General features: G+C 35.0%; 1 protein-coding gene across 2 annotated transcripts in view; it reads right to left on the bottom strand.

Annotated features, from left to right (window-relative positions):
- Positions 1-22,148, bottom strand: part of LOC122042317 (15-cis-phytoene desaturase, chloroplastic/chromoplastic-like) — a 50,406-nt gene that overhangs the window by 16,097 nt on the left and 12,161 nt on the right. For both annotated transcript variants that reach the window (XM_042602356.1, XM_042602357.1), the window contains exon 6: positions 17,805-17,960. In XM_042602356.1, the coding sequence (XP_042458290.1) occupies positions 17,805-17,960 (156 nt within the window). The remainder of the gene's footprint in view (positions 1-17,804; positions 17,961-22,148) is intronic.

Raw genomic sequence — 22,148 nt, 5'->3', positions numbered from 1 at the left:
CCGTGACATTGCATGGATCTGCAATGTGAAGTACAGGCCCACTTGAGCAGGAGAAATGATGTTACCCAATATTAATAAATGTTCAATTCTATTCAGTTTATGACATTCTATAGGACTGTCTCTGCGCTCTAAAAGAGTTGTATGCTTATACTAAATTAATAAAATAATGGATGCAATACTTACACTATAGAGTTTCAGCTCCACAGTCTAAAAGGGGTTGTGCTATTACTAATATTAAATTGACAAGATAATAAATGTAACATTTATGTTTTAAAGCATTCGCTCTGTGCTCAAGAAGAGCCCTTGGGTCTTTTCAAGCATTTGTAGGTTTCAGCTATTTTACATAAGATATCTATTTCACTATATGAATTACAAGTGGTTCATGTTAGTGCTGCGAAAGCGGTTTGGATTGCTAGAAGGGAGGGGTGAATAGCGTACCTGTAAATTAAAAACGATCTTTTCTCTTGCTAACAACTTAGCAAGGGCACACATACATTAAATAAAGAAATAACACATAAAAGAAAGAGAGACAATGATTATTTGGTTTACAATCGTCGAGTTTCTAGTCCAAGAACTATGAAAACTCCTTCCACTATCTTCTCTTCGGAAACAACTCGGAGGTGGAGAAGCCTCTTACAACGGTTAAGCACGAAAGCAATGAAATAAAACTGAACAAAAATGAAAACTAATATGTTGTATTGAACTTCGAGGTTCAGTCCTTTTATATTCATCACCTTCAATCTGACTGTTTGTTGGCATAGCACCTTCCGGGCGCCTAAAAGCGGTCTGAGTGCTTGGACTCATTGAACTCAATCCATTTGGCAATGGTCCGTTTAATGGCTCTGGATGACTTTGGGCACTCCGGGGGCCTGGAAGTTTGCTGACGTGGACGCCATCCTGATCCATTTCAGCAACGGCTCTACTGACATGGCCACAATTTCGGAGGATGATCCGGATGCCTGGAATGGTCAACTTGAGGAGTTGATCATTTTCTTCTCTAGTCGTCCCAACTTATTTTCGTTCTTCTTGAGCAGTCTTCCTCCCGGCTTCTCGTCTAATGCATCCCTTGCGTCCTTCACGCTCCACCAGAGTACTCTTCCATAGCTCCTCGTACCTCGGATGCACCAAGTCCATCGATTCCTTTCCCTTGCCATTCTTCTCTCTCGCCTACGTCTTTTGCAGTCTATGATGCTTCTTAGCCATCTAGTACCTGTATGTCCTACCAAGTCCATGCACACTTAAACAAACAAATCAAAATACAACAAGACCTTATTTGAACTTATTTGACAATACATCAAAACACAACTAGGGGTTCTAATCTTCTCCCCCTTTTTGATGTTTGTCAAATTAAGTTTAAATTAGGGTAATCACAATAACATAAGAATAATTGCAAATAATTTTAACATTGCAATTAATTATAACTCTCCCTCCATTTATTCTTAATTTCCATTGCTCCCCCTTTTGACCAAAAAAAAAAAAATAATAATTGGGGTTCAAGAATAATAAGACAAACATGTCGGAATTAAAAAAAAATCTGAAATATTTATCAAGTGTAAAATTCAATATTTTCTATCACATAAAATTAATTTTTAATGAAAATCCTTTTTCTTTAATTTTCTAATTTTAAAATACAATCTTTAATAAAAAATATTTTTAGCAAAATTTCTATGCGTCCAAAAGTTATGAAATTTTACCTACTGTAGAAAACATGTTTTACCTTTACATAAAAATATTTTGCATAAATTTTGGAGAGAATATTAAGAAAATAAAATATTTAATTTCATGCATGCATATCGAGTCAACCATTTGTTAAAGAAAATTCTTTCAATGGTTGACTATTCTAGAATTTTTATAAATGGTCAAAATAGATTTAAGCAACCAAAATAAATTCATGTCTACTGGATTTATCAAATTTGTGGAATAAAGCATTTTGGTATTTTTTCTGATTTGGCCCTTAGGGTATCTAAAATTACATTTTAGTCCTCCATACCCTATTCCTTGTTAGCTAAATTTTGTTCTTTAACGTGATAGATTATTTGAACCAATGGAAAATTTTCTAATGCAAATTTCTATGTTCCTTCAATTTTGCATTTTCATCCTTAACTTTTTCAAATTCTTTCTTAGAGAATGAATTTTCTAATCTTTCTAATTCAATTTTTACCATTTTCAATCCTATATGCTTAGTCCTTAGTTTGCATAATGATCTAGGAAGAATTTTTATTGCATCTTAAAGTTGATCAGAGGGTAGATTACGTACCACACTTACCGTTTCGGATTCGTTGGTTAGGCTCCCCCTACACTGTTGCTTTATCCAGATGAGTTGTACCCTCCATCCTGATGAGTCTCCATCATTGCAAGCCCTGCTATTTGTTCTAACTCCAAATCTTCTGAGGAGTTGTCTCACGCTACTTTTAGATTTTTGTATTTGAAGTGTAGGCTTCTTGTCCTTACCCTTTTCTTTTTTCTTGAGTTTTGGGCAATTGTCCTTGATTTGATCTTCCTCGTCACAATTGAAGCACCTTACCTTCCTTTTTCTCCTTTCTTATTAACAATCTTGAAGCCCGTTTCTTATCAAACTTGTTAGATTAAAAAAATTTCTTCATCATCCTTACAAGATAAGATTCTTCTCTCTGTCCAAAAATGTATCTAATTCTGACTCGCTCTTCTTTGCTTTTAGAGTTATGTTGTAGTTCGTCGTTTTCTTTTTCTTTCATACATGCACATCTAGATTCGTGTAATTCCATAGTTGAAAAAAAATCTTCTAAACTACTTACCCCTAGATTTTTTGAAATATAATAGGAGTCTACTATCAAAACTCATTCTTGAGTTCTTAGAAATGCATTGAGTGTAGATCTGAACATGTCTCAGTTCTCCGAGGTTGCTGAGGAGGTTGAGGATCTCTTTTAACTTCGCATGTAATTGTGCAACCTTCTCATTCTTTTCCAGCATGAGGTTGCTGAGTTGATTTCTGGGCAAATCTCGTCTAGCCAATTTTGCCTCCAAGGTGCCTTCGTAGAGTTCAAAGAATTTTTTCCAATGATCTTTGGCAGAGTCGTAGGTGTCAATTTGGTTGAGTTTTTGCGCAGGTAGTACGCTTAGCAGGTGAAACTCAGTCTTACCATTAGCCCTGAATTCGTCTCGTTGCTTTTTGATCCATAGTTGTTCCTCTATTTCTTCACCATTCTCGTTCTTGGGCACTCCGAAACCATGTTTTATACGAAGCATAATATCAAAATCAGTTTAAAAGAATATCTTCATTTTCTTTTTCCATATAGTTGACTCGCCCTCGAACTTAGGTGGGTGGATGTTTGATCCGGTCATTCCTCTCGATATAGTTGCTTAGTCAGCGGTTAGTCCTTTTGAGCGATCTGGCTATGATACCAATTGTTGGAGCGACGGAAACAGTTTGGATTGCTAGAAGGGAGGGGTGAATAATGTACCTATAAATTAAAAATGATATTTTCTCTTGATAACGATTTAGCAAGGGCACATATTAAATAAAGAAATAACACACAAAAGAAAAAGAGATGATGATTACTTGGTTTATAACCCTAGGGTTGTTGGTTAACTATGAAAGCTCCTTCCACTATCTTCTTTTCTTTGAAAACAATCCGGAGGCGGAGAAGCCTCTTACAACGATTAAGTACAAAATCAATGAAACAAAACTTAACCGAAATGAAAACGAGTGTCATGTACTGAACTTCGAGCTTCAGTCCTCCTTTTATAGCCTTCGCTTTCGATCTAACCATTTGTTGACGTGACACCTTCTAGGCACTTTGAAGCAATCCGGGTGCCTCGAATAGTCAAACTCGATCCACTTGGCAACGATCCTTTTAACAGGTTTGGATGACTTTGGGCATTCCGCTTGGAGTCTGTTGACGTGGACATCGTCCTAATCCATTTCGGCAAGGGCTCTATTGACATGGCCACATCTATGGTGAACTTGCGGAGTTGACCATTTTCTTCTCTAGTCGTCCGCAACTTAATTTCGTTCTTCACGACAGTCTTCCTCCTGGTTCTCGTCTCTCGGATGCATCCCTTGCATCCTTTACGCTCTACCAGAGTACTCTTTTATAGCTCCTCGTACCTCAGATGCACCAAGCCCGTCAGCTCCTTTCCCATGTCATCCTTCACGCGCTCGCCTATATATTTTGTTGTCTCCGATGCTCCTTAATCATCGGATACCTGTATGATCTCCTAAGTCCCTACACACTTAGACATACAAATCAAAACACAAGAACCTAATTTGAACTTATTTGACAACACATCTAGGGGCTCTAATAGTTCACCCTATCATTTGTGAGATGCATCTCTAGATCGACTGTGGGTCATTCATCCATGTATATTTATATGATCCGTTTGTATTGGATGGATTAAAATATATGAAATTTAAGTTTATCAATACTAGACGTAATGAAATAATTATTAAGATAGGAGATGACAAGTTGTTTGGAACTAAGAGTTTTAAGTATTTAAGATCATTTTTGTAAACCGATGGAGGGATTAAGAGAGATATCTTACATAGAATATAAGCAGGATGGTTGAAATAGAGGACGTCAGATGTTTTATATGATCATAAAGTACCTTTAAAACTTAAAGGAAAGTACTACAAAACAACGGTTAGACCTACTATGTTATATGATGTTGGGCTATGACTCAAGCATATGAGCAGAAAATAGAGTTGTAGAGATCAAGATGTTAAGGTGGATATATAGACATACGAGGATGGATAGAATAAAAAATAAGAGGAAAGTCAGAGTTGCATTTATTGAGGGATAGAGCCCAATGACATAGAACAATCCATATATTGTTGTTGTTGTATTTATATTAGGTGGATTAAGGGGCATTCACCTTATGTATATACAATATATCTTGATAGGGTGGATTGCAAATCACTCACCCTATATATTCATATATTTATGATGCTCTTCGTTTTGAATGAATTGTGGGTTGTGTTGGTGCAATCAATCTCAGGGTTTATACCAATGTCTAGTCAGATTTGACCAAGGGTTATCCAAACAAAACCTGATGTTTGGAATTGAGAAGTTTATTCACGTCAAGGTTGACCAGATGGCTAGCAAGGGCAAATCTAGTCAGGTCAAGAGTGACCAAATGGCAAGCAAAGGAAAGACCTAGCAAGTTAGTGAGAACTGGATGTTAGGCAAAAGTCTAGTCAGGTCAACGATGATTGGATAACTAACAGGGGAAAGACCTAGCATGTTAGTGAGGATCGGATGTTAGGCAAAAGTTCAAACAGGTCAAGGTGACCGGAAGCTTGGCAAAGGGAAATCCTGAGGGAGTGAACCCTAGGTGGTTAAAGTCTTGGAGGAGTGAACTCCAAGCAAAAGGCAAGCCTAGTAAGTCAGGTAGACTTAAAGGATTAGGCTAGGATGCTTGTTTGTATTTGTATACTTGGCTTGCAGAAACCTGGAATTGTAAACAAGACTGAGGAGTAAACAAACGCAAACTAGATTGATTATAACCAGGACTGCTCGAGCGCCCTGGACAGATCCGACGCCGGGAGCTCCGGATAGGTCTGAACGACTGGAAAGATCTGGATGATTGCCCGGACTAGGATATGATCGAGTCGGATAAGCTACGACGTAATAAGGCCGAGTCCAATCGTCGTCCAAGTACCCGGAGAAGTCTTTATAAGCAAACTGGACCAGCACATTCATATACAACAATTCTCTACAACTCATACTTTGTGTGCTCGAAAGAAAAGCTATGACGCAAAACTCTGCGACAGGGGAAGCTCTAGGAGGGGTGCGTTGCGCTCAAGACTTCTGAATTAACTGCAACATTGTGTTTGTTTTTATTTACAAGTTATACTTTATTTTATATCTTCTTTGTGCTTGAAAATCAAAACCGTAAGATTCATTTCTATGCCTTCGGAAGAGTTTCGGAAAGGAGATTTATGTGCGTAGATTATAAATGTTTTTAGACATTGTTTGATGCACATCTACTTGTATTTTTTCAGGAGTATAATATATATTATTTGCACTCTATTCCATTATTATGTCATACTTCCACTCCTTTTATTCAGAGATCTGCTCTTTGCTTGTTTTGATTGACAGGACCCAAATTGGAGCGAAAATAGAGTTGAAAGGTGCACTGAAGCAACTTCGAAAGATCAACAACCAGAGTCATGCCCCCGGCACGACTGTGTGCCTCCCCCACAGAGTTGCACACGAGCAGGCCTTGCCCTGAGGCACGGTCGTGCCCCCTACCAAGACAGCCACGGTAGGGTCGTGCCAACCCGGCACGATCATGCCCCTATTCCCGAGAGCAACACGACAAGGTCGTGCTAGGAGGCACGATCGTACCTACTTTCCATCAGGGAGCACGGTCGGGCCGTGCCAAGAGGCATGACCATGCCTCCCCATTCCAGAGAAGAACACAGCCCGATCATGCGCCTAAGGCACGGTTGTACCGCATTTTCGCTGACTGCACGACCGTGTGCGCGAAGGGCAGGGGCCATACCCCCTGTTATAAAAGGGAAACTTCTCACCTTTTTTACCTATCTTTGACTTGGGGCTCCACCCTTATTCTTGGGAAAGGGCTTTCCTTCTAGGGGAAACCCTAGAGGCTTCATCTTCGCTAATCCATCCAATCCGTTCTCCGGAGCAAGGAAGCACTTCGACGACATTGACGAAGCAACACAAAGCATCTCTTCTCCTTTATCTTCCATTTTGGGTTGTAAGAATGTTTTATTTTGTGTCTTTGATTTGTAAATCCTTTGCTATGGAGTAGGCCTTCGATTCTTAGAATATATGGAGTAATTATGATGTGTTGTTGATGCATGAACTATATATTTGCTTATTTCCTTATTCAATGAAGTGTTTATGACTTATTCTATTTGTATTGTGCCTTGTACATGTTTGACGAAATGTATATGTGGTGAATGCATGTAGATGTGAGGGATTTGCCTCCATGTTAAGATTGACTGGACTGGATAAATGGTGGATCCTTAGTGACAAAGGATACCCTTAGTGACAAAGGGCATCAATATTACCCCACTTTCTGGAGGCCTTGATACAGGGACCAATACTTTGTCAAAGAGGCTAATTAGAGTTTTAGGAGTTTTCCTCCAAATTAATGTTAGGAAGCGTCTTGTCTAATCTAGGAATTGTATGACTAAGAGGGTATCCCTTTAACCAAACTTTCTAGATTACCTCTTCTACTTAATATTATTAATCTATCGTTAGGAAGTACATTAAATAACTCTAGCGACTGTATAATCGGAGGGCCTAGGTGTTAGAGTGTATACTAAAAGCCTAGCTTTTGTAAACATTTATTTTAAAATAAATAATCACATTGGTCAAAAATGTCTACATTTATATGCTAAGTGTAGTTGTTCAATTAATTTATATTGTAGATAACATGATGTGTGGTGTCACACATAGAAGATCATGTTATCAGTTCCTTGTAAATTATAAACAGTAGCTCACGATCGAGATGGAAAGGAACAAACCATCAGAACAATCGTAGTGTAATTAAGTATTAGTTTATCTTGACTATATAATTACACTAGTACACTTAGAATATATTGAGTAGGACCATTGAGGCAGTTTCTTTTTATACTGACTAAATAAAAGAACAAGACCTCGGTTATTATGGAAGTGTGTGTTCTTAATCCTAATATAATGACAAGCACATATATTTAATATTTATTTCTTTAATTTATCAATGGGTGAGATTTAGTTCGATAAATCAAAAGACCCGATAAGTTGGGAAATGATATTACTTATAGTGTGTGTTGTTGATTATAAAAGGAAACTGTGTCCTAGTAATCTAGGTTGATAATGTCCCCAAGAGGAGATCATAAGGATTGTCATGTTAAACCCTGCAGGTGGACTTAGTTTGACATGACGATAAGGTTGAGTGGTACTACTTTTGGACTAAGACATTAATTAAAATGAGTTGTCAGTAACTCAATTAATTAGTGGGCATCCGATATCTTAAACACAGGGAGATTAACACACTCATGATAAGAAAGAGCTCATAATGTAATTTGGGATTGATGCAGTAGTGCAATAATAACTCTCTAGTGGAATGAGTTATTATTGATGAACTTGATTGTGTGTTCGGGGCGAACACGGGATACTCGAGCTCGTCGGGAGGCCAAAACCAATTTCTCCTCTAGGTCCCTGTCGTAGCTTCATTAATGCCTCATATCCACTCATGAAAAGCCCATCTTGGTGTCCAAGAAGGGGCTCGGCCCATGGCTTGGTGATCAAGCCATGGGGTCGGCCACTTCCTCCTCAAAGGGGCCAGCCTCTTGCTTGGTGCCCAAGCAAGAAGGGGGTTAGCCACATAATTCAAAGTATGAGGGGTGTTTTGAATTTTTAAAATCTTCTCTTTGTAGATATCTACAAGTTTTAAAAGAGAGATTTTAAAATTATAAAACTTTCCTTATTTGAATTAGGCCACATGGTTTAAAAGAAAGTTTTAAAAGTTTTAAAACTTTTCTTTTTTAACCATCCACATGGTTTTTAAAAAGAGAGTTTTAAATTTAAAACTTTCCTTTTTTGTAACCATGTTAAAAAAAGGAAATTTTAAATGAGAAGTTTTAAGTCTTAAAACTTGTTTTTAAATTTCCTTTTTTAAAAAAAAACATCCACATTAGGAAATTAAAAGAGAGCTGATAAAATTTTATAAGAGCTTTCCTTCTTTAGTTATAAAATTTTTACAAGATATACTTTTCTTCTTTTAAGGGTCGGCCACCCTTGCTTGGTGCCCAAGCAAGGGGCCGGCCATTCAATCAATTAAGAAGAGAAAAAGGAATTAAAAAGGAGGAAAGGAAAACAAAAGGAAGATTTTAATTTTTTTGTAAAAATCTTTCCTTATTTGCCTTGGGCAAGTATTATAAAAGAAAGGGAGGAGAGGCCTCATGATGGATTCTATTCTTTTCTCTCTTCTCTCTAGTCTTCTCCTAAGGGTCGGCCCTTGCTTCTCTTCATGCTAGGGCCGGCCACCTCTTGTGGTTGCTTTGTGTGGCCGGATACAAAGAGAAGGAGAAGAAGAGGAGAAGTAAGGATTACATCAATTCTTATTCTCTTGCTTGTGCTCTCTCTTGTGGTCGACCCTCTCCCCTTTCCTTTCCCCTTGCTCTCTTTTGTTCCTTGGTGGTGGTTGTGGCCGAAACTTAGAGAAGGAGGAGGAGCTTTTGGGTGATGTTCGTCTTAGAGGTTCGTCGCCCACACGACGTCCAAGAGGAGGCGATGAATACGACAGAAGATCAAGAGGTCGTTGCATACAAAGAAAGGTATAACTAGTAATTATTTTCCACATCATGCTAGTTTTTCTTTGTATGAATTCCAAACACAAGAGGCATATGATTCTAGAGTTTCGAATTTGTGATTCGAATTTGTATTTTTTTTTTTTCGAATTTGTGATTCGATTGTTCCTTTTGGTTAAACCTAGAGTTATATAAGGAAATTAAATATTAGATTTCTTTAAAAGGCTTTGTCTAGGCGGTGGTGGATGATCTCATACCCAAGAAAGACTAGTGCCTCGCCATGCAGTCTTGGAAGCCAATTTTGAAAATTAATATTTAATTGAATTTATAACATAGGTGGATTTGGATCAATAATGTTAAGCATCGTTTGCGATCCAAATCTAGACCATTAAGAACAGATAAGTTAAATTTGGAATCAATAATGTTAAGTTCCGTTTGCGATTCCTAATTTAATTTCTAAAGAACACAATAGGTTGTTAGGAAAGGTTCGTCACTTGTATAAATTTTTGTACAGTGGAACAGGTTACTTCTTCAGCTACTTTATGTTACTTCTTCCAAAAAGCTATTAGCTCTCCTACAGAACTTCAGAATTTATTTCAACCTAAATATCAAGACATATATGATTCAGTTCCTAGTACTTCAAGCTATGACTAAGGGGATCATCAAACTTAGAATTTTCAACCTCAGGACACTTTTGAGCAAAATGAGCAATTACAACCACAGCAACATATCCTTAACCCACCTCAACACTACAATCAAGATTGGATAGATCATCAAAATTTTGATTATAACTGCATACAAAGTGTTAGCAATTTTGTCAAGCAAATCAGAATCTATCAGAATTCAGGATGATTCACTATTAGACGGACCACATCAATTGTCCCAGTCAGACGAAAACCACATTTCAAGAATTAGAAAAGCTCATAGTGCAACATGGGATCTTGTTTCTCCGATCCCTACAACTTGCTGCATCAAGTCATTATTTGGAGATACAATCAAATCATGTGTTAGAGGGGATGGAATGTAAAGTTGATGGCTATTGTGTACATGATTCTACAGTTTTACATGGTGATTATATAAGCGATGATTCTCCAGATATTGATAGGACTACTGATGCATGTTCAACTAACCTTGTCATTGTTCTTATTGGAACTCCTAATAATTCATGCTTGGTTGATGATGGGATTATAGATAAGGCAGATGATAATATTAGTGTGCAACCCTCCGAGTGGGAAGCGGTGGATAGCTGGAGACCCCAAACTTGGACACTCCCACTTTTGCCTATGCCTCTATTTCTTCTTAACAAGGCTCAACATCAACTGTAACAATTGCATTCTTGGCCTGGATACTTTAATTGCACCTTCTCCAACCTCCAAAGGGAATCTTCAAGGAGAAGAAGGAGAGAGTGATTCCTCATGATGAAAGCTCCTCCCACATTATGGGCCATTAGAAAGAAAGTCCGGAGATATCTTACTCCGGCAAGATCATGATTTAGATGAACCTAATAAGGGGTCGAGCTAATAACCTAAAACAAATGCTTTTTAAGAGGCAACCCAAGATCTTTCTTAACTTCAAGTCTAGAGATGTATTGGGTTCAATTTAGTTTTTTCATATTTCTTTTTACATAATAAAATTTTTCCTAGTTGTATCATGCATCGTGTCATGATTGTTAGTTCCTTAATGCCCGTTTGTTTTAAATTTCATGTGGTTTATTATTGACTTATGGTGTTAGTATGTCTAGTAATCTATCTTTTTCTATTCATAATAGCATGAAGTGAGCAATATTTCTATAAGAGTTTGAGTGTTGCCTTGTTTTAAGATATCCCTACATTTGCCTAGTGTTGATGGCAGATAATAGTCATGATTCATAGAACTGGACTAGTACTTGTGTTTCTAAGATGACCTCTCAATTACATTTTGGTTACTAGATAATCTCGGATCATGGCAACTCACTTGAAAAAATCAAAATCCCTGCATTTTCATTTATATATTTGTATTTGTATTAGTGCTACACTTTTAAAGCACCCAAAAAAACACAATCATTTGAATAAGGGATATAAAACAGTTATCGTGAGTGGAAACTAACAATTTACCCCTTTGAGACTGAGTTAGGTTACTAAGGAAATAAACGTTATGTTTCTCTTAATTCCGAGTAATCCTTTGAGATCTTATGTAGTATGAGAGGGAGAAATCATACGTGTGACAAATAAGTGTCTATTGCCAGAAGAATAAAGAACACTGTTAGATAACGACTTAACTAGGCTTAGGCCACTATTACACAGAGCACAAAGAACTAATCCTTAAGTTGTGCGCGAACAACTTTTGTATTTTGCCCACCAATAAAATCATTTGATAAGATTAGATTGATTCGCTAGAGACTATGATGCACTATTTAGCCACATAAGTCTAGATTGCAGGTTTTTTGCTTAAGGACAAGTAAAGGTTTAAGTCAAGGGTGATAGCAGGATAAGCTGCGACGTAATAAGGCCAAGTTCAAGTGCCCAAGCTGGTCCAAGTGCCCGGAGAAGTCTTTATAAGCCAACTCGACCAGCGCACTCATATACAACAATCCTCTACTACTCATACTTTATGTGCTCGAAAGAAAAGCTATGACGCAAAGCTATGCGACCAAGGAAGCTTTAGGAGGAGTGCGTTGCACTCAAGACTTCATGATCAACCGCAACATTGTGTTTCTTTTTATTTACAAGTAATACTTTATTTTATGTCTTCTTTATGCTTGTAAATCAAAACCGTAACACGTATTTCTCCGCCTTTGGAAAAGTTTCGGAAAGGAGACCACTAGTGGACGGACACCTTCCATATTTAGGCCTTGGACATATTGATCCTAGGGTTGAGAACCAAGTAAATCTCGCGAGTCTTTATTATATTTCAATGCTAATATGATAGATCAAATGAACAATGAAACGAAGAAAAGAAAGAATAGATATTCACACACACCCCTCTCGGCTCGCACCGATTCTACAATTGGTATCAAAACCTGGAGGGCTCTTGATTGGACTAACCGCCAAGGGAGTAAGGAGACCACAGATTGAGGGGGAGCAAAGGTATAATTTAAATGTGTTTTTCAAATTCCATATTATTTGGTTTAATTGCAGGGAGAGAGGGCACTACAACAAATAAGTGTCATATTCATAAGATTCTGAGGAATCGAGAGCACATCACGTGCTTCTAGTGCCAGAGATTTAGACATTACAAGAACAAGTGCCTAGAAAAGAAGACGAAGTAATAGTCCCCAGAAATTAAGGGTTGCAAAAAAGATTAGTATGTTTAATTACAAAAATGGCCCAAGTATCATGCACAATAAACTAGTTTTTTCTTATAATAATTTAGATTTGCATTATAACATTAATTTGAAAGATTTAATTAATTCTAATAAATTGAAATTAATTAAAAATACTGATTTCAAAAAAATTAAATATAATTCAAAATTCGAAATTAAATAAACATTCAATTAATAAAAATATTAAGTTGAAAAAATCAATTAATACTAATAAATTGAAATTAATTAAAAATATTAAATTGAAAATTCAAATATTAAGATAAATTCAAATATAAATCTTAAATATTCAGAAATAATTAATAATAAACTTAATCAAGAAAATAACTACATACTTACAATGTTGATAAAAAAAAATTCTTTAATCCAAATTTAATTTGGATAAATCAAATGTAATTATTACAAATTTAATTAATAAATCAAATGAAGATAATTTTAAATTAAAAAATTCAAATTCAATTAATTCATAATCAAGATAAAGATTTGAATAATTCCAAATTAATTAATTTAATTAATTAATAATTTAACTAACCAAGAGTAATTTAAATAATAATCAAAATAAATCTAACCATTCAAATTCAAATCTTAAAAATTTAAATAATTCAGAATTAAATAATAAATTATTTATTTAAGATAATTTTAAAATAATTTGATCAATTTTAATCTTAAAAATTTAAATGCAAAAAATCTAAAATTAAATTTTAAAAAATCATAAAATAAAACTTCAAATTTTAACAAAGTAAATTCTCATCTTTAAAGTAATTTTAAAAATTTAAACAATAATTATCCGAAGAAAACAAAATCAAAAGATCAAATTTTAAATGAGATAAATTATAATCCAAATCTTAAACATTCGAAAGAAAATCTGAAATTTTCAAAATTAATCTTAAACATTCAGAAAATAAATATACAAATTTTAATAATAATAATTCAAATTTAAATGTATACAAATTTGAAATTAAATTTTAAAATTCATTATAATAAAGTCCCTTTAATTATGAAACAATGATTAATTCTAAAAACTGAAAATTAAATCTGAAATTTTCAAAATTAAATACCAAAATTCAAGAAAAAAAATCTACAAATCTTAATAAGTTAAAACTAAACTTAAAAACCCTGAAATTAAATGTTTAGACTAATTATCATCAAGTTTCATTTAATTATGAAATAAAAATTTACTCAAATCTAAATTCAAAAATTAAATCCAAAACTTTTAGAAATTCAAAAAAATACATAATTAGAAAAATAAATTAATATTTCAAAAAATAAAATATCAAACCCAAATAAAAAATTAAAAGTTATAAACTAAGTTATAATCGAGTACATTATAATTATGAAACTAATTAATAAAATGATACCCTTATTCAACAATAAATCTAATAAAAAAAATGTGTTCACACGAAATGTATCAAATCGAGAATTTAATATTCTTAGAAATTAACTTATAATTGTTTGACTTGATCGACACATGCATACTTACCATGTTCATGCATATGCTTAATTTATGCTTATAAATGTCTTATCATACAAGCTAGTAGTTTATTTTTGCTTAATCTATAACGGTTAGATAGGAAAAAGACGGTTTGATTCTTGCCCAACATAATACCAGGGTTGGACGAGATAATAGTATATTATGAAAGTTTAATTTGGGTAGTCAGGTGGGGTAAAGAGTACCCTACTTAATTTGTTTAGCTAAGTAAAACTAACTGAAGCTACATCGCCACATCATAGACTAGTTAAAATAGGATTTTTCAAGAAGTAGGTTAAGTGTGTAATTTCTTAAAAAGACTTTGTCTAAGGAGGTGGGCATTGCTTTGATACCCAAGAAGGTCACTATATCTTGCCATGACTTGGAAGTCAATTTTTAAAATGTACACTTAACTGATTGGCGATTAAACCTAAATCTACCACAAAGTCAAACAATCTTCCAAATTCAAACGCAAATTTTAAATCAAATAAAATTGAAAATCATCTCGCAATACGTATAAAATTACCATGATTGATTGTACTGAAACACATAGGCTGCATTTGGTTAGAGGTAATGTAATCAAACTTGTAATGTAATAAAATTTATAATGCAATGTAATTAATATTACATTACTATGTTAATGAAAGAGTTGTATACTATGCATGTAATTTTTTATTACAAGAGTTATTATATTCTTTTGTTTGGTGTCCATTATTTTTTTATAAGAAATGTAATTCATATTATTATAAAATGACAAAAATATCCTATAACCTCTGCCGTCGGCAACGGCTGGCGGCACAAGAAGGCTGAGGCTGCTGCAGGCGACGGCGACAGCAGACAGTGGCAACCGACGGCAGCAACGTCGACGACCGATTGGTGTAGGAAATAGACTCGGGGTATATTTGGTATTTAAATTTTAGTTAAACATTGAGCTTAGAATGTAATTGGATTACATGGTATTGGTCTTGTAATCCAGATTATAAAACTTTATTATCTTTTGTAATCCAGATTACATTACATTACAACTTTAAAACTGTACCAAACAAAGTAATCAATATTGTAATATAATCTTGATTATATTACAAGGTTGATTACCCCTTACCAAATGTGGATAAGATGATAGTGATCATTAAATTGGCAATATTTTCAAAAAGATTTTCAGAACTTATAAAAATACTTTCCTAAATTATTTTTAAAATAGTGATTCAATATAGTAATGTTTTAATGTATTTATTAATACTTTTTGAAAGCCTATATACTTTGAAAAATCATGTTTGTTAACCAATACTTAGAGTCAATATCCTTAGGTCAACCTTGAAATTCTAAAACCCTAAGACACATAAGTAGATGTTCCTTGTGGTTAACAAGGATGAGATTTTTTCAAAATTACATTTCAAAAAAAAAATATTATGTTTTTACACCTTCAAAAATTTTAAAACTTTTGGAAAATCTAGAGAAAAAAATTTGTAAAAATTCATTGAAAAATATTGGAAAAATATTTGAAAAATTCTTCAAAGTACTTAGCAAAAATTTCTTGAAACTCCTTAAAAGGACTTAAAAGAAATCTTATTAAAAATTAGTTTTTGAAAACATTGGCTTGTCTTCAAAATATTCTAAGTGTTTTCAAAAAATAACATTTTGTGATAATGTGCTTTAATATGTGTTTTTCAAAAACATTATTTCCATAAACTTAACTTGAAATATTTTGGAAATTATTTTTTGAAAACTATTTCAAAAGCTTGTTATTGGTGCAAAACCTAAGGATGCCTTAGGTAAATATTGTTTTGATATGTGTGGGGAGAGTGAACCTTAAGTTAGAAATATTTAGAATCTCTCAGTTTTGGCATAAGACCCTTAAGACGCAAACCTAACTTAAGAGTATTGTTAAACATCAAAAATAAAGAGATTATTGGTGCAATCAGCCTCCAGGGTGTCGATGTTTGACAATATACTAATGTCTGGTCAGATTTGATCAAGGGTTATCCAAACAAGGCCTGAAGTTTGGAAGTGAAAAGTCTACTCGAGTTAAGATTGCAAGTCTAGTTAGGTCAAGCATGACCGGATGACTAACAAGGGAAATACCTAGCAGGTTAGTGAGAACTAGATGTTAAGCAAAAGTCTAGTCGGGTCAAGGGTGACTGGATGACTAGCAAGGAAAAGACCTAGCAGGTTATTGAGAATCGGATATTATGCAAAAGTTCAAATAGGTTAAGGTGACTGAATGCTTGGCAAAGGAAAATCCTAGGAGAGTGAACCCTAGGTGGTTAAAGTCTTGGAGGAGTGAACTTCAAGCAACAGGTAAACCTAGTAGGTCAAGTAGACTTACAGGATTAGGCTAGGATGCTTGTGTGTATTTATATGGTTGTCTTGCAAGAACCTAGAGCTAGAAGCAAGACTGGGAACAGACAGATGCAAACTAGATTGATTATGGGCGTCGGACACGTCCGGCGGCCCCGGACCAAGATATGATCGAGTCGGATAAGACGCGACACAATCGGATCGGATGAGGCCGAATCTAGCGCCCAGGGTTGGTCCAAGCACCCGGAGAAGTCTTTATAAGCAGCCTCGACCAGAACATTCATATACAATAATTATCTACTACTCATACTTTGTGTACTCAAAAGAAAAGCTACGACGCGAAACTATGCGACCAGGGAAGCTCCAAGAGGGGTGCGCTGCGCTCAAGACTTCTGGATCGGCCGCAACATTGTGTTTATTTTTATTTACAAGTCATACACTATTTTATATCTTCTTTGTACTTGTAAATCTAAACTGTAAAACGCATTTCTCCGCCTCCGGAAGAGTTTCAAAAAGGAGACCACGAGTGGGCGAGTACCTCCCATACTTAGACCTTGGACGTACTGACATGGGGTTGAGAACCTAGTAAATTCTGTAAGTTTTTCGTTCTTGTTTTTTTATTATATTTTCGCTGCAAGTACTAATATGATAGATCGAACATATGACGAAACAAAGAAAAGAAATGATTGATATTCACCACCCCCTTCTATCGACTCACACCGATCCTACAGGTTGTTCATCTCTATATACGATGCATCTTTTACTAGGCAAATTGTAGTTCATCTATGTATATATGTGAATTCCTTAATAATTAAATCAAGGATACTTGTAAGAGTATAAAAGAGAAAATACGATAAATTTGTGACAAGAAATTAATAAGGTTAAGTTCAGAAAATGATGATCATGACTATTTCCTATTAGATTTTGTTATGAGATGCACTTCTCTTGTATGCCCAATTTGCATTTTTATACTCACATTCTGGAGTATTTGACCTCCAGGTTACTTGCTGAGATTTATGCATACTAGTGGCGGAAGGTTACTTGCTAAGATTTATACATAATAGTGGTGGAGTTTCTTCAAAGTTATGTATTTAGTTAGTTGTTATTTGTATTTTTGCTCTGACAGTATTGTAGTTTACATGTAGTGAGTGAAGCTAGCTTAACGGCAAGTCTAGTTTGTGCAGGACGTGACAATGTGACTCAATATAAGTTTAAAATACAGCAATATCTAATTATCAGCTTTCCCAATTACCAACCCCATCATAATATGCTAAAACCTGCCCTAAAGAGTTGGGAGTAACTTAGCTTGATAATCATGACGATTATGGTGTGCTAAATGTTCATTATGGTATCTTGTTTCCCATTTGCTGTTCCCTACACTGCAAAGTTCATGCCTCCATGACACTGAACATGCATTTGTTAACAATGGGATGCAATTTCCTAGAGAATGCTTTTGCAATTCGGAGTCTCATGATGAGACACCAAAAGAGTAAACATACCATTGAGAGGCGCAGGAAGAACCTCTGGAAAGTCAAATCTGCTAAATTCTCCTGGATTGTTTGGCATAGCAAAAATCATGGAGTGTTCCTTCCATTGCAAGCGATCATTGATCCCAAGTTCCCCAAACAGGTTCTGTATATTTGGATATGCTCCAACTTCAAGAAAACAAGGATGAAATTAGTGGTGCAGTAATGGATTCATTATTCTCTATGCTAAAGAAGCAAAAAACTACAATTAAATAGTTAAGCTAGTTGGATTTAACAGTTAATATAAACAAAACACAAAAGCATCCACTAAATCATGTCAGGAATTCCATAACCATGAACAGTAAGTATAGATACCATACTGGCAAATTCCAGAAGTAAAACAGAAGCATTTGTGTGTTTTATGTGCAGTTTCCTTGGTGTCATTGAGTTTCCATTTTGAACTAATTCATGTGATCACAGATTAAGTACCCCGTTATCAGAAATATAATTCAGACACTTCTTTTAACAAGATATGGACTGTATTCTTTCTTTAACAAGATCTGGACTTTCTTTAATGACTGTGATTTGTAACTAAGCAAATTATCAATGTGGACACCATAACATCATGGAGACCCACTTAAGATGCAAGCACTATATCTACATCTTAAGTTGGTTGTACATAGTGCTTTCATCGTAAGTGGGCTGTATTAGTTAAGGAACTTTAACTAATGCCTCTTGACATATTCTAGTTCCTACTGTAAAGATGAGGGACTACCTTTATGTGTTTCAATATCATTTTTTTTTGTCAATTTGATCAAATAACCATTTGAGTACAAAAGCTTACATATGTTGTTAACATAAATGTAAATGTGCACAATAATGAGTACAGCTAAAAAATCATAGCTATATCAGCTGCTTTTGGATAAACATAAAATTAAATTTTTGAGCCATGCCAAAGTTTGTCTTTGACTGGAGTGATACAATTTCTGTTGGGTTTTTCGGGCCGCGAAAACCGCTTTTTCGCGTCGCGGAAACCCCGAATCACCCTAGCCAACGGATCTCATGCGAAGAAAACTTTTCAAAAACGATACGAGTACGAGTTTACAACTTAGATCTACTCCTAGATCTACATGAAGAAGAATTATACCTTCGAAGCGTGCCTTTCGCGTATCCCGCTCGTCCAAAACGCCGGATCTCGAGAGTATCAAGATAGATACCCCTCTAGAAGTATCCACACGAACACGTAGGTGGAGAAAAACACACAAAGAGGTGTGCTAGCACCTATTTGTGGTTCGGCCAAGATGAGGAGGAGAAGGAGAGGAAGAGAGCTCCAAGAGGAAGAAGGAAGAAAATGCACACTTGAATGAAAAAATGAATTCCATTCAAAACCAAAAGTGGCCGGCCACTTCCCATAGTGTAACCCCCCATTAAATGCAATTAATGTGAAGTTATTAAGAAAATGGCTTTGTAACTTCCATGAGGTGGCACCCATGATGATGTGGAGTAACATCATTGGTCCACTTCAATGCCAACTCACCAATGAGGTGGCATAAAGTCAAGTCTAACTTGACTTTTCATCTTCCTCTCAAATCAAGTCAAACTTGACCAAATCTCTTCCATGGTTGATCTAATCTAACCATTTGATTCAAGCCAACTTAATATAATGAATTTAATTCATTAAATTAAATTGATCTAATGAGTCATAATCTAAATTAGACTCATTGTATACATGAATCAACTTGAGTCTAACTCAATTAGCCCAATTTACTCTTAATCCAATTAGATCCATCAAATGAATCAAGTCCTCTTGGTTCATCATATGAACCTAATCTCCATCTAATTGTCCTAAGTGTGTGACCCTATAGGTTCTTGTAACGTTGGCAATGCCTAAACCCATTTAGGAGCATAAGTAATGAGCGGTATCTAGCAACACATCATTACTACCCAAGTTACAAGAATGTCGAGATCCAACATCACCTTGTGACTACTAATTGTGACTCCTCACAATATATGACAAGTGTCCTTCTATCCTAGACATCTAGATTGATCAATGTGAGGCATAGACCGTGTCATCCTCTAATCAATCTAAATCTTGAACACCAAGTAGACTCACTAAATCAAATGAGCTCAATATCTTATATTGACTCATTTGGGCATGGCCATGCACTTCGTGGTCTCACTCTATCAAGAATACCGATGTCTCTCCCGTCATATAGGAGAGATAGATCCCATCTACATCACTCACATCCCTCTGGATAATTTGTTATATACCCAATAATCGCCTTTATAGTCCACCCAGTTACGGGTGACGTTTGACGAAACCAAAGTACATAACTCCTTATGTAGGGATCTATGGTGACTTCAGGTCTAAGGACTAGTAGTCATACTAATAGCCACATGAGAAAGTATATGACACTCATATAACGATCCATGATACTTTCTCATGGCGGGTCATTCAGTATACATTCTCTAATGTATACCCATGTGTCAACTTGATATCTCTATATCCATGACTTGTGAGATCAAGTCATCGAGTTGACCTACATGCTAGTCTTATTGCATTAACATTGTCCCTGAATGTTAATACTCGACTAGGAATGATTAAGAGTAGTGTTCCCTATATCATCTCACTATCGGTTCAACTAACCGATTGATATAGGTGAGAACCATCTACTCAAGGACATTATTATACTTAGTTTATTTGGCACAAATACAAGTAAGTATAATAACCAAAATCCAAATGCCTTTATTTATATAGAATATGATACAATAAGTCCAAAATACAATCATCTAATGATTGGCTCTAGGGCTCTAGCTAACAATTTCAATACCATATCATACTGTGTTGATATCGTTTCTGTACATATTTTTAAATATAAGTGTATTATATTAAAAAATTCATTTTCATTAAATTTGATTGTTACAAAATTTCACTTTTAAATTTATATTTCAGGTGATGTCTGTTGAATTCATGATCACGGAAGTTGGCCTATAGCTTAAACAAAATATTAAATAAAGGAAAATAAACACATGTTTCTTTCTTAAAAAATTGATGCAACACTAATTCGAATTTAAATTTACACAAATAATTAGGATAAGTTTAGTGAAATAGACAACATGTCACCTTGTTAATACCTAAATGGAAAAGAATGTTGTTTATCATATGGAAGCATTAGTTCTTGTAACATCTTTATAAAATCAACCATAGTTTTTCAACAGCTAAATTAAATAATCATCCCCGAACATGTGGTTTTACAATTGATTTCTCCACATGTCCATCAACATGTCTAGAAACTAGGAGTTAATTTTAAGTAGGCATCACTTGAATTAAAGCTGGTATAGAGGTACAGACACAAGATAATACTACAAATGTCTCTGAGCTCTAATATAATATATCGCCATTTGATGCGAGATATAATAAGAGAAGAATATGATGAACCTCAATCAAAATCAATATCAACTAAACTTTCCCACATTTGATAATTATAAGTTTTATTTTGTGTGTCACCCTTATATTGGCATTGATACTAACTCTTAATACTACTAGTGCCATCGTCATTATCCTAAGTTGCATGTCTATGCCCTTGCTTATATGTCCAAGGCTCACATGTCAGAGTCAAGGGAATATATGTTTTACAACCATCAAGTGCATCTCTACTATCATCACCTTTATCAGCAGTTGCCCTGTTGTCACTATCATCATTTTGAACTTTTCATCGATGTTTCTTTATTTGCCTTTGATTGTGTTTGAGGTTGAAATGTCTAAGAACATCTTGGTTAAGATCCATACAATAGAAATTCCTAATCAAAAGCTTCATCATCATTCTCTTCCTCACCAGCATCTCTTCCAATTTACACTTCTTCAATCTGTTGGGTAAGGAATTAAGATGGTCATGGTGGATCTTCTACTTCATCAATTAACAAATTCTTGGCCTAAACAACACTCCATTAATCCATCATTAAATTATCCTTAATTTGGATGAATCCAATATGAAATAGGTGTACATCACTGGACTCTTATTTTCGCTCTATTATGTTATGACCGTAGTTGAAGACATATATTATAGTGATCATTGATCATCTTCTCCAATTGAAGATAAGAGAGACTCACACTTTGTATAAATGAGGGAGAAAGTGATTAATTCTTTCGCAACCACTAGTAGGCATCATGTACAAGAGGATCTACAGTGTTCTAGTTTTAAGGATAATAGTCTATATTGTAACCACCAATCGGTACCACTCAATTGTAAGATAAATAAATAAACAAAATTAAAATAGTCATTTATATATATTGATAATGATTAATAATAATATATCATTATGACACCGCAAAAGAATGGCTAAAAGAGTCATATTTCTCAAACTAATCAATTCTCA

The sequence above is a fragment of the Zingiber officinale genome, chromosome 2A (assembly GCF_018446385.1).
Source record: "Zingiber officinale cultivar Zhangliang chromosome 2A, Zo_v1.1, whole genome shotgun sequence".
NCBI classification, from domain to species: Eukaryota; Viridiplantae; Streptophyta; class Magnoliopsida; order Zingiberales; family Zingiberaceae; genus Zingiber; species Zingiber officinale.
The sequence above is the reverse complement of the archived record's forward strand: the minus strand, read 5'-3'. Positions and strand labels throughout refer to the sequence as shown.